A 22,872-nucleotide genomic window follows, 5' to 3' on the forward strand; every position below is an offset into this window, starting at 1 on the left:
AGAGCAGCCCTGCCTCCCTCTTTGCCGAAATCTTGTGAAAACTCGGGGGCTAACAAATAACCAGCGTGTGTGTACATATATATATATATATATATAAAATATACATATATATATACACACACACACATATTTATAGAGATATATTTATATATATATATATAGATAGCGATATAAACCGATCTGTCTCGCTCCGTGTGTATAGATACATATATATATAGCTATTTAATTCTTCCATCTCTCCAGGTCTTTGCTGAATTATTTTATGATTTTTTAATTTTTTTTTTAAATCTCGCTCCTTTTTTTTTTTCCCCTCTCTCTCTCTCTCGCTCCTTTTTTTTTTTTTTTTTTTTTTTTTGGTGTGTGTGGCTTGCATTGAAAGCAAGCGAGATCCAGAGCATCTGCATTTGGACTCTTTGGGGTGTTTTTTTTTTTTTCCCCCTCCGGGTTTTTTTTTTTTTTTTTGCTGCACTCTTTTTCTTGAGTTTTTGACTATTCAGTTGTACGCCCCCCCTCCCTTCTTTTGGGGGGGGCTCTCCTGTTGTTTTTTTTCCCCTCTTTCCGTGCTGTGTGTGTTTCTTTTTTTTTTCCCCGCCTGTGTCACTCTGTCAAGTTTATTCTAAACAAGAACAAAGTTTTCAGAGAGGGGCAGGGGAGAAACTGATTCCCCCCCACACACTTTTTTTTGCCTTTTTTTTTTTTCTCCTCCTGCTGCTTTTTTGCCCTGCCGGAGGTGCGGGGGGAGCCCCAGCCCCCCAACCTGCCCCATCCCTCCCCGAGCGGGACCCCCCAGGCAGGCTCAGCGGGCGCTTTGCAATCGCCCTCTTTTTCTTTTTTTTCTTTTTTTTCTTTTTTTTCCCCCCCCCCCCGTGCGTGCGTGTGTGTGGGTGCGAGTGTGGTGCCTGTCAAGGGGCTGTTTCTCTCCCCACCCTCCTCCTCCTCCTTCTTCCAAATATGCTTTTTGAAAGTTTTGATCTCGTCTCGGCACTGGCTACCCTCGCGGCGTGCTTGGTGTCACTGACTTTGCTGCTGGCCGTATCCCAACAGCTGTGGCAGCTCCGCTGGGCTGCCACCCGCGACAAAACCTGCAAGCTACCAATCCCTAAAGGCTCTATGGGATTCCCTTTAATCGGCGAAACCTTCCACTGGCTCCTGCAGGTAAGGAGGATTCCCTTCCCTCCCTGGAAGGTGGGTTGGGACCGGCTGCTTCTTCTTTTTTTTTTTTTGTTCTTTTTCTTCTTCTTTTCTTCTTCTTCTTCTTTTTTTCTTTCTTTTCTCCTTCTTCTTTTCCTTTTTGCCCTGGGTTTGCGATTGCATCATGCGGGCTCGCAGCGGGGCCGGGGGCGGCGGGGCCGGGGCTGCCCGGAGCGGCTGGGCGCGGGGCGGCCGCCGCGCTCCGCTCGCCGCCCGGGGGGGGGGGGGGGTTGGGGTTGGGGGGCGCCGGGGAGGGCCGGGGGCTTTCACCCCCCGAGCCGGCAAAAAAAACCCCAAAACTCCCTTTCTGGGAAAAAATCCCCCCCCCACTCCAGCCGAAATCCTTGCAGAAATAACCCGGGGGTGGGAATTAGCCCCGGGGGCGACGTGGCCGAGGGGCTGCCGGGCGCGCTGCGGCGGGGGGGAGCCGGTTCCCCGCGGCTCCCCCCGGCTTTCTGTTTGCCCGTGGAAAGGGGCGATTTTGGGGGTGCCCGGGAGCCGGCGGGGAAGCGGCGCGGCCCGGGGCTGCTGCCGCCCGTCGGCTCGGGGTTTGCAGCGCTCCCGGCTCGGGTCCGGGCTCCGGGGGAAGCCCGCGAAGGTAATCGGTAGATTAACCCGGGATTAACCTCGCTAAGTGCTGAACAGCGCCGGGCGGAGCGGGATCCCCTCGGACCGCGTCGCGAGAGGGTGTTTGCCAAAAATTAAAAAAAAGAAAAGAAAAGAAAAAAAGCGGAGGAGAGGAGGCAGCCGGCGGGCGAGGGGTGCCCCGCTCGGGGTGGGCAGCCGCGGCCGGGCGAAGGGGACACGGTGAGGGGCGCAGCGGGGCCTCTCCCGGCGCCTCGGAGGGGGGGGAAACCCGCGGGGAAAAATTAAAAAATAAATAAATCCTCCCCCCCCCCCCGCGCTCCCCGCACCGGGCTCAAAAAATAGCAAACGGGAGCCGTGCGAGGATGCTCCCGCTGGCGCAGGTCGGGTTTCATTGACGGGCTCGCAGGGGGGGGACGGCGGAGCCCGCGGCGGCTCCGCTGCCCGCGCCGCGCAGGCTGCGCGCACCCGCGCCCCCGCGCAGCGCCCCGCGCCCGCCCGGCTCCCGCGCAGCCAGCGGCGGCCCCGCGCCGCCGCCCCGCAGCGCCGAAGGGGTTAACGGCACGCTCTCAATAGTGCTTTATTTTTTAAAGAAATTTATCAGATTTTTACAGGGGGACCAGAAAAGGGTTCTCGCTTTTCCACAGGCTCCATCCAAACAGAGTCCAGGGCTAAAAATACAAAATTTTGTATAAATTGGACTCCATTCGAAACTTCTCCCACATAAAGGTCCTCTTTGTGCTGCCCTGGAAATGGTGTACAAATAACTCTTTATTAATGCCACAAAAAGGACTTTAATTATATTTACGCAGATCAAGAAACAGGGTCACCTGAACATCTGACATTCACAACCGCGCTTTTGTTTCAAAATAAACACACACACACTCGGACCCAACACCGCTTTGCGTAGCTACAATGCTCGCAGCGGTTTTCCCCCCCCCGGGGGGCTGTGTTGAAGGGGGGGAAGAGCCCCCCCCCCTCCGCGGGCCGTGGGGAGCCCCCCCCGAAGGCGGCCGCTTCCCCCGTTACGGGGGGGACGGAGGGGCCGCGGGTGCCGGGGCCGGAGCCCGGCTCTTATTTATTTATTTATTTTTATTTATTTATTTTTTTTCCCCCCGAGCGGCTCCATACGGCTCCGCTCTGACAAAAGCCCTCGGAGCATGTGGGAAAGTTATTAAAACCCTCCAGGATCTGCAGACTTACTTAGGCAAATTGCAGCCTTTCAAGTAAATTCAGTCTTAGAGAAAAAAGAGAGGGGGGGAAAGAAGAAGAAGGGAAAAAAAAAAAAGGTTAAAACGCTCTGCAGTGCCAGGAGGGGTAAAGGTAAAACTGAAATAAAAGAGGAGGAAAAGCAGGAACGGGAGGAAGAGGGGCAGGCAGGCGCTGGGGCTCCCCGAGGGCTTGTTTTGCGGGAGGGGGAAAGACCCGGCTGAATGCAATCAGCGGCGATGCAGGGCAGAGGTGAATTTTGGGGGGGACTCCGGGCCGGTGGGACCGTAACATCGGCCGCTGTTTAACTAGCAGAGCCCCAAAAGCGACGCCGGGATCCCGGCCGGGGGGGGGGGGTCCCGACGGCAGCAGCCGGGCGAGGGCTCCGCAAACCGGCCCGTGGAGGGGAGGGGGAGCTTTGAAATTGGGAGTCGCTCCGGATCGCCCCTATTTGGGAAGGTTACTTTTATACCCTAAAGAGCGCTGGGTGTTTCCCCCCCCCTCCATCACAGCAAAGCCCCCAGGGGTTGAGTCCCCCCCCCCGGCAAACTCTACCCTCACCCCAAACCTCTCCTAAATCAGCCCTCGCTCACCCCCGTCCGCTGAGGCCGCCCCCAAAGCTGCCCGAGGCACTGTCCTCCTCTTCCTCCTCCTCCTCCTCCTCGCGGCCACAGGGTGCAAATAGCGAGCCCCCCCCCCCTTCCAATTTCTTTGCTGTTTTCACTTTGGGTGAGCTTGCCTTAAAAAAAAAAAAAAAGATAATAAATCTAACGCGGCGGCTGCTCTTGGAGTAATTTCTATTAATAGGCCCTGGCTAGTAGCCACCGGGGGGGGGGGGGGGGAAGCAGCGGGAGCACCGCAGCACCGAAAACCTTATTATTTTATTTTAATTTAATTTAATTTTTTTTTTTTTGCACCCAAATCTCCCCGTCCCCGTCCCCACGCAGGGCTCCTGCTTCCAGTCGTCGCGGCGCGAGAAGTACGGGAACGTGTTCAAGACGCACTTGCTGGGGCGGCCGCTGGTGCGGGTGACGGGCGCGGAGAACGTGCGCAAGATCCTCATGGGCGAGCACCACCTGGTGAGCACCGAGTGGCCGCGCAGCACCCGGATGCTGCTGGGGCCCAACACCGTCGCCAACTCCATCGGCGACATCCACCGGCACAAGAGGAAGGTAGGGGCGCCGCTTTCCCCCCCCCCCCGCGCGTGACCGTCCCCCCCTCCCCTCCCCGCCCCGCGCGCGCGCACGCACGCACGTGGGCGCCGCGCGCCGTGGAACGCGGCGGAGTTCCCGCGCGCGCGCCGCAGCGCGGCGCGCCATCGGCCTTTGAGGAATTTAAAAGGGCGATGGCCTCGCGGCGGGCTAAAAAGGGGCGGGGGTGGGGGGGGGCCCAGACGGGGCTTCCCCGCCGCTTACCGCCGCGGGGGGAGGAGCCGGCTGTCCGCCCCCCCCCCACACCGCCGCCTCCCCCGCCCCCCCCCCCCGCAGCCGGCGGCACGTGTGGCCTGCGCTGCGGTAACCTGAACGCCGCGCGGAGCCGCGGAGCGCTCTTAAAAGGGCAACGCCTCCCTGCCCCTCTAGGGGAGGGCCCACGCCGGCTGCGGGCCGCGGGGGGGGCTGGCGGCGGCGAGCCGCGGCGCCGTCGGGGAGTTTTGCTGTTTGCACGATGTGTCCCCCCCCCCCCACCACCACCTACAGCCCCTGGCAGGGTTTTTCCGGGGACACCCCCTCCAGCCTCACGCTGGCTCGCTAGTCCCGTCATTGCGTTGAGCATCGCAGTAAATTTAGGGGAACCCGGCGATTGGATCGTCAGCTGGGGACACCCCAGCGGCGTGAAAATCGGTGCATAGTCGGGGGGGAACCCGGCATTGAGGGGAGGGTTTGTGCTAGCGATCCACGTTGGCACGGTGGCACCAGGCGACGGGTGACGTGAGGGAGCTCGGGCTGGCGCAGTATTTTTGCAGCCCTGCCACAAACCTCTCCCGGCTTCGTCCGGGGCTGGCAGCAGAGTCGGGGAGCCGCGAAGATGCTAAAGCTGCCGCTGTTCGTGGGGTACAGCCCCATGGGCCTGTCCCCAACTTTGCTTTTTCGCGGTGGGACACGGTGGCGCTTCGAGGGCTCCCTGCCGGACTCCTCCATCCCTGTTTGCCTCCTGTATGTGTCTTTAGCTCAGAAAACCGTAGAAAGTAGGGCTAAAAAAACCCACTGGAGGCTCTTCCGACCCTTGCCTCTGTCTATGCTCTAGCAAGATTTCTTATTCTGGGGATATATTTCTATAAAATCCCTACCAAAACAAATCGCTCCACCACAAGCTCTTCTTCTCCCATCTTCTGCAAGGAAAGACCGTTTCTCTTTTGCAAAGGGGTAGCTCAAGCCCCCGGGTTGAGATCGCTACTCAAACCGCAGCGGTTAGACCTCGGGCGAAGGCGCTGGGGCGGGAGGGGAGAGCCGGGCTCGCGGGAGCGGCGTGGCGGAGAAGGGAGCCCTGGCCTCTGCGGTCCCATCGTTCGTACCGCCGCTCGGCCGGGAATTGCCGGCATCGGAAAGGAGCAAGAGTGGCACCGTAGCGAGGGGAAAAGCTTCTCTCCCTCGACGCTTCCACCCGATTATCTCATTTTTGCGTTTTTACCTGCTGGGAACCGTGTCGCACCTGGAGGTGTGACCTGAGTCCAGGCTCTCAGCCCCAAACGCTTTCCCGTTTTCCCGCGCCCACGGAAGCAGGGCTGGTTTCTCCTCATCGAAACCCTTCTGGCTTCCCGATCTTGGCATCGTGCGGGATGCCAAACTGGCCGGGATCCCGCTCCCTGTTTAAGAGGCGGCTAAAACCTCCTGAGAACAGGTACTCTGACGAATTTTTGCCCCGGGATGACCCTCCCGTGGGATTAAGACCCCAGCGCTGACCATCGCAAACCCGAGCCCAGCCTTGTGCACCCGCCAAACACTTGTGCTCCCGCCGGCGCCTCTCTGAGCAAGCCCTTTACTAGGATCAGCGGGGCCGGGATGCTGCAGATTTTTACCAGATTAAACATTTTCCAGGCCAGGTGTCTTCTAGAGGCAGAAATTACAGGTGCCTTTCGAGTTCCTTTAGTCCTGACCCTTTGGTGCTATTAAACGGCGATAACTTTTAACTCTCCTCATCCTGCTATTGATACCGTAAGAGGTACCAGGAGGAAAGCCCAGACTTAAGATTAGTTTTACAGCCTGCTCCTTGGAATGGCTTCTCTTGCTCCTTCTCAATTGAAAGCTTTCTCTTACGTACCCAGTCTGTTCCTTCCCCTCAACCTGCCGGGGAACCGAGGAGGGAATATTTTGGCAGAGGGCAATGGTTTTCAGACAGACTTCCGTAAAAACGGTGCTAGGACAAAAGCAAAATATTACAAGCTTAGGAACAATCTGAAGGCTACATGGAGAAAAGCAATAGCAATTGCGGGAAAACTTTCTTCTAAGTGGTTGAAAATTCAACTTAAAGCGTTGTGGGTCTTTCTCTGTGGAGCTCCATCAGCCTCCCAGACTGCGTTTTTTTTTATTCTGCTTCTCCCAGCTTGACCCTTTGCTCTCCCTGAAGCTCGCTTTCCTGGAGAGCTGGTCTTGCTGGTCCTACATAATGTCTCCCAAGGCCGCTTGTAGGGCAGGACGTGTGCTGGCCCAAGGATGAGTGGAGCACGAGACCTGCGGTGCTCATCCACTTCAACATCTCGACCCTTTGGAGCCATCTCTAGCTCCTGTTCCACCACCACTTACAAGGTCACCATCTGCCACAGGTCCTGGTCATCTTCCTCTGAGCTAGCAGAGTTGTACTGACCAGCAAACTGTTGCAAGAGATCTTGAGCCGGATCCGCAGCAGGCTGCTTTGCCCGCGGTGGTGATGGCATCAGAGGTGGCTCCATCTCTGGAGCTCTCCTAGGTTTGCTGTCTTCCTGTCTCAGCTTCCCTTCAGGATCTTGTAAGGATTCAATCCCCTCTTCCCTGAAGTGGGTGAATATCCTCTTCTCTATCCCCGGCATACGGGAGACTTTAATCCCTTAAGTGTGGATAAAGAGCTCGGAGATGGTTGTGTGAAAAGTGCTAAGAAGGAACAAAGCAGGATTAACGGGCCGGTAACTGCGGCAGCTTTCGGCTTTCCTGTGCCCTATTTATTAACGCTCCCCTGCAGGAAGCTGCCAAAGTTAATGTAAAGTGGAGAAAGCTTCCCCCCCTTTTGGGAGATGAACTCTCCGATCTTTATTAGAGAGGGGCTTCTGCACATAAAGTCAGCTTTGCCCAGGGACGCGACGGCTGGGCGGGAGGCGAGGACGGAGCCGGCGGCGCTTGCAGGCGCCTCGCTTTAGTGCCGATGCCATCAAAGTTGGCTCCGTCCTTGGCCTGAGATGAAGCCGCTAGATAAAGAGCAGATTGCAAGCAGTAAACAAAAGCGACGAAACCCTCCCTCCGGAGATAAATATCTCCCAAAGGCTGCTGCCGCTGTAGGGTCGCAGGGTCTGTGCCGATGTCGGAGCGGGAGCAGCCCGCCGTAAGGTGCGAGGGAAAGAGTCGCTGCGGCGAAGGCGGCTTGCTCCTTCTCCTTGGAGATTGTGGCTCTCCCTAGATCCCGCTCGGGCGTCACGGCTTGCCCTGGATCTGTCCTTTTTGGACATCTGCCGGGCCAAACTCGGCTCCCCGTGACGCCGCAGCGAGATGGGAGCAGTCGCTCCCGGCTCGCCCACGTGTCTTCTGGAAGCGTGGATCAACGGGGTCAACGCAGCTTGTAGCGGAGAGGGAGGTGACCTCCTCGGAGGTGACGTGACAGCGTGGCCTCTGCTTTTATCGAGTTTACGGCCAGCGGGAGCGGAGCGAGCAGGACCAGGGGATGCTCCCGGCGCCGGGAGGTGACCCAGCATCTCGGTAGCTCGGCCGTGGCGGGGACGCGCGACCGCTTGGTGCCGGGAAGGCGTTTCTCCTCGCGGGATACGCGATGCCGCGGAGGAGGGCGTATTTCGGTGCCGGGGCGAGGTGGGAGTCAGACTTTCCTCGGGAGCGTCCAGCCTTGGCAGCGGGCTGCTGGATGCGCCGGGCCCTTGCTCTCTTCCAGCCTAGTAGTCCCAAAATAGGCACAGCTGGCCGAAAAAAAGCAAGAATCAAATAAAAGCAGGCCGTGGGCTGGGTAGCCGTCCTCGACCCGGCGGCTCGGGGAGGAAGCAGACAGCGGTGCAGAGCCGCGGCCTGCTTTGTCTCACTGTCCAAAGCTACATCATTCATTAACACACCACAATTAATGTTCTGCCTCGGAGGCATGCAAGTGTTGAGCTTATTAGCACCAAGTAGAAAGGTCTGAGGCTTTAATATAGTTTGCAAGAGGATTAAGAACACAAAAGGGGCCATAAATTTACAACCAAATATAAACCAGCTGCTGTGGGCAGGGCTGGGGGGGGAGGGAGGGAAGGGGGAGAGGGGAGGGAGGAGGAGGAGGAAGGAGGAAGGAGGAGGAATCGGAGGCGGCGGTGGGAACGGACCTTTCGCGCTAAAAGGGCCCCGATCCCGGCTGCTGGAAGGTTTGGCATCCCCGCCGAGCCTCGGCGCGGCTCGCAAACCTCCCGGCGAGGAAGAGGTCGGCCCCTCGCGGCCGAGCCCCCCGAAATCGCAGCCCGTCCGCCGGGGAGGGCTGGAGTCCAGGCTCCGCGAGCTGGCGCCGCTCCAGCGCCTTTTCAGCGCGTGTCTGTGCCGGGCTGCACCCGTTCGCTCCGCGGCCGGATTTAGCCCCGCGGCTTCTAACGGGCGGGCGAAAGCCGCCGGAGTCGGGGAAAAGGCTTTCGTTGATTTAGGAGGGCTCGCGACCGCGGTCTCGGTGAAGAATTTGGCGGCTCAATCGGCTCATTGACTTTAGACCAATACCGCTGTCATCTACGCCGGTGTAAATCCAGAGTAATTCCGACGGATTAAAAAAAAAAGCAAGGTGCAGCCGCTCCTGGCTGAAATACAAAGTTCTTGCGTTTTTCGTAGCGCCTTCCACCCCAAAATGCCCTGCAAGCTCCAAGTATGCTTTGAAAAGCAGTAGCAGTGACTGAGTTGGGTTGCATACCGGGAGCCGTGTAGATATCCTGTGAGGTGAACCTTTCTAAACGTAGGCCGTTCCACCCGTCCACATCTTCTAGACCTGAACATGTTGGAGGCCCTGCGGGGCATGCAGAAAATAAAACCCGTGCTCTGGCTTCGATGCTCTTTGCTCGGTGGCACTGCCAACGCTCTGCAATGCAACGGGTGGCTCTGCGGATCCTGGCTCCAGTCCGGAGAGGCGATGGGGGGCACCAAGAAGGAATCCCAGAGGTCCAGGAGAGCTTTTCAGGCTGAGGATCCATCCTGCGCTGTCTTCGTCTAGCTCTGTTTTCTACCATATCATACTCTGTCCTTCCAGGAAGCTTGAGCAACCTGCTTAGTTTTGGTTAGTAATATCCCGTTCACCCCTCTGGGATCTGGGGGCTTTGTATCAGGTTCATGGTGATCTACTTTATTTCTTAGGGGGCACTTCTACCATCAGATTTATCTCTCTGTCAGCTAGCTTCCTCTTAAGCTTTCTTCTCCTCAGTTTTTTCTGGTTGCTTTGGGTCACCTCTGCCCTTCTCATCTCCTCCCTGGGCTTAGAAAGCCCAGAAGAGGCCTCATTAATAGTCCGCAGGAGCTTGCGTGTTCCTAAGCAGGAACACCTCTGCACCGTGCAACGTGTGCTCATCCCCATATGATCAACTGAGGTCTTGCAAGGCCTTGCTTAGGATTTTGGCACCAGACGAGTAGGCAGAGCTAGGGTAATTTCCCCGCTGCTGGAGGAAGCGCTTTTCCAAGCGTTTTCTCCTATTTTTGCCAGGAGATGATGCATGCTCAGCATGGCATATTTATTTTGCCCTTGGGATGGAGTGGGCTGCCCCGTACGGGGGGTGTTTCCCTCTCGAGCTCTGCCTCCCATCCCGCTGCGCTCTGCTATCAGACGACACGGAGCACTTAGCAGGAGTGAGGTCTGAACATCCCCTGTGAAGAGCACTTGAAGCTGGTTCCTTTGCCAAGTGCTGCTTCCTCTCTAGGAGAGCTCCTGGCGGGTGCTGCGGGTGTCTTAAACACGTGGGGATCCCCAGCTCCGGTCCTTCCTCTCCGCTCCAGGAGGATGCAGGAGCCAAAAAAAAGGGGACTTTTCTCTTAACGTTTCTCCTCCTTCGGTCTGTCCTCGCCAAAGGCAGCATCCGCTTGGCCAGTTGGGTTTCTCCAGCCATCTGATCTGACCTTTCAGATCAGCCTTTCTGGCTGGACGTGGCTCCTGTTTCTTTGCCACACCGCTCTTTAATGTGGTGTTCCCTCCCTTTGCTGGAGCAATGCTCTCAGGGGTGATACGAGGAAGGCTGATCCTGCGTGAAGGGTTGGGACTGTGCGTGCTGGTGCTTTTGCTCCCTGTTCCTTCTTCCTCTCTTTCCCCGCTCTGTGCTTGATTTCCCCCTTGAGGAGCGGTGACAAAACCTAAGGTGGACTCTGCTGTCTCTGAATATCTTGGTTCCCCATGCATAAATGCGGGGAGAAGGACAAGGGCACCTCAGAGATGTTGTGCCTACACGCTGAAGACTTGCAGTGTGGTTAGATAGCCCAGTAACGAGGGCTAAACAGTCCACACTGCTGAACGGAGCCGGTTGCATCTGGCCGGTGCCGGCATTGCTTCTTTTGAGATGCAAGGCAGGTTTTGCATTTTTGCAGGGGGGGACGGTGCTGAGATAGATGTAGAGTGTCGTGCTCATTCCCCGCTCTCCCACCTACCGCGGGCATTGCAGCCCATTTAACAGCGATGCTCTGCCAGCCTGGCCCAGCTTGGTGTCTCGGAGACGTAGCAGGAAGCTCCTGGCCCAAGTGCGCCTGGCGAAGCCAGCTGTGGAATAGAAAATATGCATTTATAACATATACAAAATAATCAAAGACTCCATCTGGGCTGGGGCCCCGGGGCGCCTCGTTAGCCGCGCGGCACAGCCCCGACGCGCGTCGGCGTCGGGGAGCTAATTTAGCGTTCGCAGCCGCAGGTGGCCTTGCAGCTGCGCCAGCCGGCAGCTTCGTACCCGCGCGGGTTACCGGCTCTGCCAAGGTTACGCGCTTGGGGTTCGAGGCTAAAATAGGACTGACTTTATTGCGCGAGGTTAAGGTCAGGGTAATAGCTTGGCTTAACAGAGGGAGACTTTGATTGCTGCGTGCTTTTAGCTGCTGCTGGGGAAAGGGCCCAGGCAGGTGGGTAGAGGGGAGCGAAGGGCTAAAGGGTTTTTACGTGGGTTTCTGGCCTCTTTTCTCCCTGATTTAACCGTCCTGGTCTAGGGGAGCAGGATGCTGCATCCCCGGGGATGCACGGGATGAAGGCGCATCGCCTCTCTCGGCACGGTCCGGTTTTTAAAGCCTGGAGGGCCGGATGCTCGTTGTGGGCCCCCCTCTCTCCCTCCTGCAAACCCAGACATTCAGAGGCAGCAGAGTTCACCTTAGGTTTCTTCAGGCTGGTTCACAACCCAGTGAATTTCTCATAGACCTTAAGTTCAAAAAAATTAAAAAAAGAAAAAGAAATAAGGGTATAAGCAGCACTGAAGGGCCTAAAATAATCATAACTTGGCCCAAGGATGTTGAAACCATCTTTCCATTTTTGTCTAGCGCATTTTTTTGTGAATCATTCGCGTTTCGGTGAAACTGCCTTTTGCAAAGGGGACTGTTTCACTCTGTTTTTTTTTTTTTTCCCCAGCTGGGTCTAGTTTGGAGAAATAGCCTCTGCTTGGAATTTGTGACTCTGGATACTGTAACCAGACTCCCTTCGCAGATGGATTGCAGTGTCCGTAGGGCTCTTGCATTTCTCCCTGGGAGAGGCTGCTGCGTTCAGCTCCCCCGGAGACACCGCGCCTGCACCCTTCCTGCAGCAAAGCTGTGCTTTGACGTGCAGACCCAAAGCTGCTCATTTTGGGTGGTCAGGAGTTGAAATTCTTGGCTTTTCCTTTTAAATAGCCCTAGATTCCTCCCGTGATGGAGAATGGCAAGAAACTGTGGAGCAGGGAGATACTCTGAGTTTTTGGTTAAATCCCAGTGTGAGCAGATGTGCTCCATCTCCCAGCCTGTCAGGGCATGGGGAAGGGAAGGATCCAGGTCTTTGCTGTGCTGCTGTGAAAGGCAGAAGTCCTTTAAAAACAGGTCGCAGGGTGTCCCAGCAGCAGCCACAGTGGGACTTTGCAGAGGTCATCTGCTGCTGTTTGCGGGACTTGTGCCTGGTGGAGTTGTCCCCACAACCTGCTCACCGTGTTTCCCCTTCACTTGTGCTCCTGGCTCCAGCACAGCCTCTTGCCCATGGGACTTTGCAGCCTGATCCCAAAATGTCAAGGTTCATGAGACCACTGGAGCATGCCGGTGGGATCCATGCCTGGCAGTGTCAGTGTCTGATGCTGTAGAGAAAGGCAGATGTCTGTTATAATGCGGTGACAGGGCAGGGTTGGGGCAAATATCACCTGGCCTTTGAAACACATGCATAAATAGAGTGTCTCCAAGGTTGAGAAGCTGCTTTGGATGCTTCTTCGACACGTAACGCCAGCCAAGCCAAGTGCTGGTGCCAAACTGGTTTATGCAAGTGTCTTCCAGCCAGTATTCCTGGGCAATGTGCTCTAGGTGACCCTGCTTGAGCAGGGGGTTGGACTAGATGATCTCCAGAAGTCCCTTCCAACCTCAAATGTTCTGTGATTCTGTGTGATTTTACGTTAGCGTGGCAAAAGCGTCTTCATTTTTAGGGCCAGCAGCTCCGAATGGGAGAGGGGAGGCAGCGCAGAGGAGCTGCGCTCTCCTCGACTGTCATGTGTCGGATGAGGCTGTGGGTGTCTAATCCCAAAGTGCAGCTTTCCTCCATGAAATGCATCGTCACTGCTAATTACTCCCTAGGCCAGCCGCTAAACGCAGCCTTCGCTAAGCATGAAAATGCTGCGGGTTCAAGGCGCTTCCCTTGAACGTCTTCTCCTCTTCGGTGAGGTTTGCAGAATAGCTACGAACGGGGCTGGGGTCTTCTTCTGCAACCAGGACCAGAGGCCATCCTTGGCACGTGAATCTGGACCTCTCTGGGGCATCCAGGGAGTTGAGACACTGGGAAGGCATCTTCTGCCTTAGGAAGGCTATAAATCTTGAAATATCCCGTTCCCGTCGCAAGCAGAGATGGATTCAGAAGGGCTCTCTGGGTGGCGGTGTCTCTTGGTGAACTGAGGGATTGCGCTAGCACCGAGTGCAGGGTGCTAGTGTAACGCGTGGGGTGAACAGATGCCCGCGGCCAGAATAAATCATTAAATGTGTCCCCGTGTCTATTTTAGGACAAATCGAAACATAACAAATTGGGGCTTCTTCCAGCCTCTGCAGAGGGTCCTTTGCAAGCTGCCTTGTTGCCTGCTGGCCGGGCCTGGGAGACCTTCTCTCCCCGTGGATCGCAGAGCTCTCGGCAGGCTCCAGAGCACTGTTTCGCTCCGATCCACCTCGGCTTCGTCTTGTCCTCCTGCTCCGGAGCCGGGAAGCGGCTGAGATGTTCAGCTCGAGTTCACTAGAGGGCGCAGGAATTTTAGGCTAGAAAACGGCAGCGGTTTGTAAGGGAAAGTTGGCTGCCTTCTCCTCCTTTTTAATCAACTGGAAAGATGCAGGGTTGAACTGGAGGTGACTGGAAGGGGATCCAGACTTGTGTCTGGCGAGGGAAGGACCCGCTGACATCTGGGATTAGGCAGCGCGCAGCACGCAGGCTGCGAGCCGGGGTGGCGCTTCGAGGAGCCGGGAGCGTCGCCGGGGCCCGCGCCGCCGCCTTTGCCGCAGGACGGCTCGAGAAAGAGCAGAAAAAAAGAAAAAAGAAAAAAAACCCCAAAACCTGCCACTCCACCCCAAAAGCTGAGTGCTCCCCCTTTTTGGCAGCCGGGGGCCAACTCCTGCCTTCCCGCATCCAGGCTGGATGGGCGGCTCGGAGGCTGGGCGCCAGGGGGATGGAGACTTCGGCACGCGGTCCCTTCGCCGGCCGCGGAGCAGCACCTGGCTGGTGCCCGTGGCTCCGTGGCTCGGGGTGCCAGCAACCGCTCGCGTCGGCCAGCTTTCCTCTGGCCGGTGCCCCGGCAAAGCCTGACGGCCCCGGCATGGCTGCCGGGGAAATGGCTCTTTTCCTGGCTCCTGGAAGCAGCCCACGCTTGTTTTTCCCTTCCCGGTGGCGCAGCGAGCCATGTTGCAGGGTTTAGTCCCTCCGGCTTTTCTTCTGGCTTTTTCCTCTTCTTTCCCGCCCCCTCGCACATAGGCCGGCAGGTCCGCCGGAGCCGCGGCGCTGCCCTTTCCCGGCTTAAAAACAGCCCGAGCGAAACTCCCGTGATGCGCGGAGCGGCGGCGGAAAGCGGGCGAAACGGCCCCGTCTCCCGCCTTGCCGGCGCTCGTTCGTTTTTCCGCTCGTTCATTTTTCCTCCCGTTCATTCATCCGGGCCGCGCGTGACGAGTTTCAGCGCCGTCTCGGGGCACCGCGGCGCGGCGGTCGGGCCGAGCAGAGCCTCTCCGTGCGCCGGCTCTCGCCGAGCCTCCAGGCTGGGCTCGGAGGGGACGGAGGTGTTATTTCACCAAACAAACTCGGAGCGAACGACGTGCGTTAAGCAACGCAGGGCCGCGGCCAGGAAAATGTTACCTTCCCCTCCGAGTGCTGACTGGGGAGGAAATTCTCACATTTACAGCTCCGCAAAGGTTAGGCGCTCTTGGAAAGACCGGGGCAGGCTTTGCTTTCTTGCTTTCTGTCGTCGGCTGCAGCAAGCCGGGCTCTGCCCGTCCTTTGCAGCCCCCCTCCTCCGGCACGCCGGGAGCCGGCGGAGGCCGCGACGGCTCGCGGCACCCTCCGTCGGAGCCTGTTTTGATTGGATTTTCCCAGAGACCTGGCGTGCGGTGGTGCGTGTGTGCATGCCCCTGTGCGCGCGTAGGTTAATGCAGAATAAACAAACAGCACTTTTCCCGCCCGGTGCGCCCTGGGATGGGAAGCTGGCGGAGGGATGCGGCGGAAGGGGGCGGGGGGATGCGGCATGAAAGCCCGCGCTGTGGAGTTATCCGGGGCGGGCGGGCGGGCGAACGGGAGAGCGGGGACATTCCTGGCATTGCTGCGCTCCTTGCGCGACAGACGGGTCCGACCCCAGCGCCGCGGCGAGCCGACGGTAACGTCGGGGAGCCGGGGAGGCCCGCTCGGCGCGGTGTTTACTCACAGAGCTTAAATTAATGCTGTCTGCTGACATCGGTTTGTAGCCTGGATTCCCAAGGAAGTGAACCGTATGCGATCTCAGCGTTTGCCTACAGGCGGACCTGTTTTTTCCCCCCAATAACACTTGAACCCCTGTCTAAGTTCAGCCAGATTTCCCGGAGACCCTAAAGGCCTCAAAATAATTATTTTAGTACTTTTTTTTATATTTATTAAGGAAGGATGGCGGGGGAGATGAGAGAAACTGTCAGTGCTTCCCATTGAGTAAAAAGCTTGCATGCGTGTGCGTGCGCATGCCTAACCATAATACTAGACACTAGAGAATCCACATGTAAAAGGTGTATTAGTAGCACCCAAATTGTGGGATGAGCTTGACTCAGAGCTCCCACCTTGCCGGACACCAAGGGATCCAGCTGCGGGACACGGAGCTATGGGAAAGCCGGCTCTGTCCGTTCTGTTGTGCGCAGGACGAATCGTTTTCTCCCTGTCTCTGGTTCACCGGTGGAGGGTGGCTTGTGGGATACCTTGTTATTGCCAGGTACTTGTGATGGTTGTGGTGGGGATCAGCCTAGGGAGTCTCCCTTGAAGAATGTTTCTCTGTCAGCCCTTTTTGGTAGTTATTTTAGACATCAGCAACTCTTGACAATGAGCAGAACTCAGCTCGGGAAGCCCTTGATGCCCGTATTTATGGGCAGAAGTGGGTTATTAGAGAAGGCAAAGAGGAGGATGTACAGACTGTGTAGAAACCTGTGCCTGCTCTCTTTTGTAGGTGTTCTCCAAAATCTTCAGCCATGAGGCCCTGGAGAGCTATCTGCCCAAGATCCAGCTGGTGATCAAAGACACCCTCCGGGCCTGGAGCAGCAACCCGGAGTCCATCAACGTCTACCACGAGACCCAGAAGCTCACCTTCCGCATGGCCATCCGCGTCCTGCTGGGTTTCCGCATCCCCGATGAGGAGCTCAACCGGCTCTTCGAGGTCTACCAGCAGTTCGTGGAGAATGTCTTCTCCTTGCCTGTGGATCTGCCCTTCAGCGGCTACAGGAGGGTAAGACACCAGAGCTGAGTCCTCACCCAGCTGATAACACTGATCTGGGACTAATGGGACGGTGGCTGAATTCTTATCTTTTTGTTGTTGGTGGGATGTCTCCTCACCATATGACTTCTAGAAGTGGGTTCATTTTGGGCTACAAAGTCCGGTGTTGCTAGAGTCAAGAGGGAGATCCTTTCATGACTAGGAAGGGCTGAGACTCTATAAATCTGAGGCTGCTAATTAGCGAAGGGGTTGAGACCAGTGGGGACGAGACTTTTTCACTATGGGAGGCATGCAGTACATGTCAAGACAGCCAGATACTGATTTCTGCCTCTTCTCATCCTCTGTATAGCATCTCTTGATCTCAGATAGGTTTTCGGAGTGGTAGGTGCTCTATGGTTCAATGCAATGGAAAATACGATGGGGAGTTATCCATACTTAATGGGTAATTTTCACCACTTGTAACAAGTGACTTTGCCATATTTTTTAGTTTGTGTGACCCTTCTGATGCTCTACCTTTGAAAGGGCTAGAACAGATCAGCGGACCTCCTAATTCCTTGAACTCTTCTAGTTTTTGGATAAAATGCAAAATGAAAGAATAACAAAAAACATTGTCAAAATTTGGATTTTTTCATCCTGAGTTTTGGGGCAAAATTGCTTATAGAAAAGTGATTTCTTAAATTATTTTTGAGACTGCTACTGCACGTCTTGTTGTTGTTCTTTAACCACTTGAATGACCCCGACACATCTTTTTAAAGCCTTTGCAGCAGTACGTTAGCTCAGTGCAGCTCCACTCAAAGAGGAATTGCTTTAGTGAGATCGGGTGATAAAATTGTTGGCAAGCCCATTACGCTCTTGGGAAGAGGCTCCTTTCAGACCAGTTGACTGGTTTCCTTTGAGAGAGAATTTTCCCAGGGACTTTCTTAAATCTCAGGGTGAGGAGGAGGCATGTGAATTGGTGCAATACTGGGGCTCCCATGTCAGACCTGTCGTTTGCACGTAGGTGCTGATTAGCCTTTCCTGTAATCTTGCCTGCTTTGGGCCTGCTCCTCCTGGGCAGGCAACGACTCCAGCATTTTTATACTTCTCTTTGAGCATCTGCAATTGCAGTTGGAAGCAGGCTAGCAGACTGAGTATTGCTGAGACAGGTTGACGTTCTTCTGAGCTCAAAGGAATTTTGCGTGGGGGTCACCCCCGGCTTCCCACCACGCCTGGTCACGCTCCCTGGACCGTGTCCTCCTGACCTTGTCTCTGGTTACTGATAATCACCAGCCAGCCCTGGGACAGGCCGGGGATGACTGTGCTAACATTGTGCCCTGAGTGGTCTGATGGCTTCTTGCTCTGCAGGGGATCCGAGCGCGAGAGACGCTGCAGAAGGGGCTGGAGAAAGCCATCCAGGAGAAACTGCAGAACACGCAGGGCAAGGACTATGCCGATGCTCTGGATATCCTGATAGAGAGCGGCAAAGAGCACGGCAAGGAGCTCACCATGCAGGAGCTGAAGGTAAAGATCCTCCCTGTCCTTGGGCTCCATAGTCATCTGGAAGAGTTAACCGGGTGTCTGGGTCTTCCTCCGCATGGCCACGTTGCTTCTGCCAGGCCATCGTTCTGCTTGGAGCAGGGACTCCTCAAAGAGTGAAGCTTAAGCTGGTGTAAGGAGAATGTTGTGGGTCAATCCTAGACAGTCGTTCAGAGTGGGGTGACCAGGGTGCATTGCTGGAGCTACAGGCGAATCCTTGTCCAGGGGGCCATGGTGCCACCAAGCCAGTTGTTTTCCTAAGGGCAAATCACTCTCAGCCCTTGCTAAAGAACATTTTCAGGGACTACTGAAAGACCCTGCCAGCTTGTTGAAACTTCGCGCCCTGACCAGCTTCACCCCTCAACCTGTCTTGTTTTATGGTAGCTTCTCTGCAGGCCATACGACTCCTCAGCAGGTGGTTATCTTTAGTGGGGTGACCACACAACTTGTCCTTCACGCACTGTTAAGAGCCGTCCACAGGGACTTTTCTCCTACTTCTGCAGCCCTCTGCTCCCTCCAGCGTGTTGCTAACTCTGAGCAAGGCTCTACGGGAATTTCCCTGTGGCTGATTGACCAGTGTTTCACACAAGGCACCCTCTGAAAAGAGAGGTGCACGCTTTCCCCTGAGCGCAGGCAAAACTAGGCAGCCGGAGTAGTGGCCGAGCAAGAAGGGATCTTGCAGCAAGGGAGGGGTGGGCCTGGAGAGTTGTCAAGTGGGAACAGCATGTGGGAAATCTCTGCAGCTGTCAGTTCAGCATCTGGCTGCAGCTGGGGAGCAAAGGTTGGGTGCAGACCCCAGCGCTGGACCACGGGAGCTGTCCTCTGCCCCTTGGTCACTTGTCCAGACCCTGCCTGGGCTGGAGGCGATGGTAGATCACCACTTCCCTATAGCTTTCCCATGCCTTCAGTGTCCTGGCGGGGCCCGATGCGGGTCATAGCCACAGGGCTGGCAGAGCAGCTCCGCTGGGAAGGGTGGCTAAGGACAAGGTAGACACACAGAGCCTTGGGCTACCTTCTCACATGCCCTGGTGGGCCTCTCACTGTGGCAGGGTGAGATGATTTGTCTCCTCGTTTTAATAGGAAAAACAGCTCCCACGTAGGTGAGGTGTCCAGTCCTGTGGGAGAAGCAGACACTTGCTGCCCATAGCGTGTCTCTTTTTTCCCCAGGAAAGGCAGGACAGGGCGGAGAGTGGGGCAGGGAAGTGCTCAGGGAACCCCCCAGAACTGTAATGCTGCATGGCCGGGGCTGCCCTGAGTGATTTTGCTGTCCTCCTCCACCTGGCAGCAGCAGTCACATCTCAGCCCCAGGAGAACTTGCCCATCTGGCGTTGTCCTGCCTTGGCAGGAGGGGGAAACTTGCCCTCCGGGAGCTGCCCAGCCCCTTGCAGACATCCCTCCAGGCTGATGGGAAGGTGCAGAAGCAGGGGAATGGAAGTGGGGCAACTACTGGCATCTATTGATGTGGATGGGAAGGAAACGGCCGTGGCAGGAGCCTGTGGTCTGCTTTGAGCTCACCTGGAGGAGGGAGAGGTGGTGGGCAGGAGGCTCACAGGGGATATAGGGTGAGATAGGGAGCAGGGGCAGCACTGGGAAGTGGTGAGGGACAGGAGGTGACAGTGATGGCTACAAAGGGGACTGGGGCCCGCAAGACCGCTCATGTGCCTGCTTTGGGACATGCTGTGCAGGAGGCACGCTGAGCGTCTGGCCCTGACGTCCGCCCCTCCTTGCCGTTCCTCACGCTGGCTCCCCGCTTGCCTTTCAGGACGGCACCCTGGAGCTCATCTTTGCTGCCTACGCGACGACAGCCAGCGCCAGCACCTCTCTGATCATGCAGCTCCTCAAACACCCCCGGGTCCTGGAGAAGCTGCGGGAGGAGCTGCGGAGCAAAGGCATCCTCCACAACGGCTGCATCTGCGAGGGCTCCCTCCGGCTGGACAACATCAACAGCCTCTACTACCTGGACTGCGTCATCAAGGAGGTGCTTCGCCTCTTCACTCCCATCTCTGGGGGCTACAGGACGGTTCTGCAGACCTTTGAGCTGGATGTGAGTATTCGCTGCTCCTTGGCCCCAACGTTTCTCTTGCACCTTTTTCTTCTCTTCTTAAAGCCTTGTTCTCCAGCGCTCTCGCAATGTCCTGTCTGTCCTCCAGGTGATGTTTGAACCCATTGCTCAGCTTCAGCAGAGGGTTAAGGGTCTCAGTAACGTCAGAATCTGGTGTGTTTTGGTGGGCAGGGAGAGGAGAGAGACCCTCCTCGGAGGAAAAGGCCGAGAGACTCTAGATAGTCCATATGGGGGAGAGCAGGAGGAAACGAGCGAGATGGGGAAGATCTGGCTAGATATTTGCTGCTGCGGGTACCACTGTGTTTTAGACACATGCCAAAATCTCTCTGCCTCCCCGCGTTGCTCTCTCTGGGATGCAGCTGCATCACGACCTTGCTAAAACGGCATCTTGCAGATCCTTCTGTGCCTTGCGCAAAGACCTGGGCCTTGCCTGCTTAGCAGGCCAGCCTGGACTAGACCCCCGGGAGGACAAGTGAAGTCCTGCTGGCAATCGGTGGGTGGAATTGCTCTGGGTTTGCAAGAGTGCAAAGGGTTCAGTCCCGTGGCTGGGAACAGAAACGTTTGGGCTGTCAAAGAAGAGACAACCATGATGTTTCAACGAGCAACTCGTGACAATCTTTGAAGCCAAAAATCTAAACTGGGGTGTGACCAGGGAAAGGTTGACTGCAAAGGGCATCTCCAGGCTGCCGGATGACAGGCGGATTACTCATCATAGATGGAATTTCCTACTAGCAAAACAAAATCTTGAGACCTGGCTGTCACTGTAAATCCTATTAATGTAGTGATTTGAGTCGGAAACCTTTTAAAGTGCTCAGGGGATGATAAATCCACCGCGTTTCTCATCACCCAGGCCCTGACATGTGCTTTGGGTGTGTGGAGCTGACATGTGGCGGGGGTGTGACGGGAGCTGCGGGACTTTGCGCGGCTCCGCTGGGAAGGGCCGGACGGCTCGCGGGGCACGGCATGGACGTGAGAAAAAGTGTTTCCCTTTGCTCGGTGGCAGTCGAGCACCACGGGGTTCCTGGTGCGCAACTCCTGCAAGCAACCGCAAAGTGAATAAATAGCGAGGGATCATCCAGCAGGCCGGTAGCAGAGGCAGGAATAAACCCAGGATTCCCATCTCGCAGCCCCTTGCACTGGGCTCTCTGTTCTTCTTTTAAATCCGCAGTATAGACCAGTAGTAACCCCAAAGAAAATGAGAAAAAGCAGCTGCCTTTGCTTTATCTTGTTCTCCCGGTCTTCTCCCATGTCCCTCTACAGCACGGTTGACCCATTCCTGTTTTTTTTTTTCACCCCCATCCCTCTTCTGTGCAGGGTTTTCAGATCCCCAAAGGCTGGAGCGTCATGTACAGCATCCGGGACACCCACGACACGGCGCCCGTATTCAAGGACGTGGACGTCTTTGACCCCGACCGCTTCGGGCAGGGCCGAACCGAAGACAAGGACGGCAGGTTCCATTACCTCCCCTTCGGAGGAGGAGTACGGACCTGTCTCGGGAAGCATCTGGCCAAGCTTTTCCTCAAGGCGTTGGCCATCGAGCTGGCCAGCACCAGCCGCTTCGAGCTCGCCACCAGGACTTTCCCCAAAATCACGCTGGTGCCCGTGGTCCATCCAGTCGACGGACTCAAGGTCAAATTCTTCGGACTGGATTCCAACCAGAACGAGATCCTGACGGAGACAGATGCTATGTTGGGGGCGACAGTGTAGACCCACTCCGGCTGCCGAGGGAAGGGCGGACGGGGATGGAGGGGTGGGGGTGGGGGCAACGGGGAGGAAAGGAGGGAAGGAGAGAAGGAAGAGAGGCGCGAGAAGCTTCTCCACGTCACTAACTTTGCAGGCCCTCCGGGTCGAGACTGGTTTCTCCGACGGCGAAGCTGCCAAAACCGCTTGCTCTCTCTGCGGGGCGTGGAGCAGATCGGGGGTGTCGTTGCCGCGTGTTTTGTTCCGTTCGGAAAAAGGAGAAGAATTTCAAAACCCAAGTAGAGCTGGGACTGGCTGACCATACACAGTATCTAAATATTATAAATATATATATATAAATATCTATAAAACACTTCTGCTGCGAGGAGGAGCGCTGCACGGCGGGAAAGGCTTCGGAAATCAGCTGGCGACCAGAGGTCCGGCTGCCCCGCGCGTCTCCTTGGGATCCGGCCCGGAGGCTCTGGCCAAACCTGAGGGATGGCCGTGACCTCCAGTGGCATCTGATCCTTTTTTTAACAGTGTTAAATTAGCTGGTGATAACAGTGTTTTTTTTCTGGGGGGGGGGGTTGGGGGGAGTTGTCTGTTTGTTCGATCGTGTTTTTTGTTTGGGTTTTTCCTTTTTTTTTTTTTTGGCTTTCCTTGGCGAGCGAGCTCCGTGCCGCCGCTTCGAAGAGCAGGAGCGAGGTCTCGGACGAGTGCGTTTTATTTCTTTTTTTAATTTGGGGGCGTGGGGATGGGGGGGGGGCCCTTTTGGGTTTTTTTTGTCTTTTTTGTTTTTTTTCATTGAGTCGCCTGCTGCTGCTACATGGCCTGCGTGTAACCGTCCGTCCACCGCGTTGCCTCCGGCCCGCTCCCGGCCCCTCGCTGCCCCTTTCCACGCGCGGGGACGCCGGTTCGGGGTTTTTCCCGCGCGTTTGCCTCCCCCCCCGCCGCCGGCTCTCGCTCTTTCTCAGGCCCCTCAGGGTGTGCGCACTGACCTCGAAAACCCACGGCCCCTCCGGTCGTGCGCCGAGCCGAGCTGAGCCGAGCCGAACCGTCGCCCTCGGCCAGGGACCGGCAGCATCCCGCAGCCCACCGGGAGCCCCGCTCAGAGCTGCTCTTTTTTTTATTTTTATTTTTATTTTTTTTTTGGTGTGCCCTCTTTCCCGGGAGGCATTTACATTAAAAGCGATCTCTATAACTAAGCCAACGGATGCATCGTTTGTTTGTCTCGTGCCGGGGGCGTTTTTCGGCCATGGGAGAGCGGCGCGGGAAGGAAAACGAGCGGGAGGCCCCTCGCTTCCCGAGGGCTCACCCAGGAGATGGTCCATTCCCGTGGTGGTTCTCCAGCACGAGCCAGCGGCCGTCCAGGTATCTCACGTTCGATTTGCCGGGTGGG

General features: G+C 56.4%; 1 protein-coding gene across 1 annotated transcript; it reads left to right on the forward strand.

Annotated features, from left to right (window-relative positions):
* Positions 1-914: 914 nt before the first annotated feature.
* Positions 915-21,521, forward strand: CYP26B1 (cytochrome P450 family 26 subfamily B member 1). The gene is made up of 6 exons (XM_067297231.1): positions 915-1,155; positions 3,933-4,157; positions 15,953-16,228; positions 17,561-17,716; positions 19,494-19,775; positions 21,108-21,521. The coding sequence occupies exons 1-6, from the start codon at positions 952-954 to the stop codon at positions 21,498-21,500; spliced, it is 1,536 nt and encodes a 511-aa protein (XP_067153332.1). The 5' UTR covers positions 915-951; the 3' UTR covers positions 21,501-21,521.
* Positions 21,522-22,872: the final 1,351 nt, after the last annotated feature.

Source organism: Apteryx mantelli, chromosome 5, assembly GCF_036417845.1.
Source record: "Apteryx mantelli isolate bAptMan1 chromosome 5, bAptMan1.hap1, whole genome shotgun sequence".
NCBI lineage: Eukaryota > Metazoa > Chordata > Aves > Apterygiformes > Apterygidae > Apteryx > Apteryx mantelli.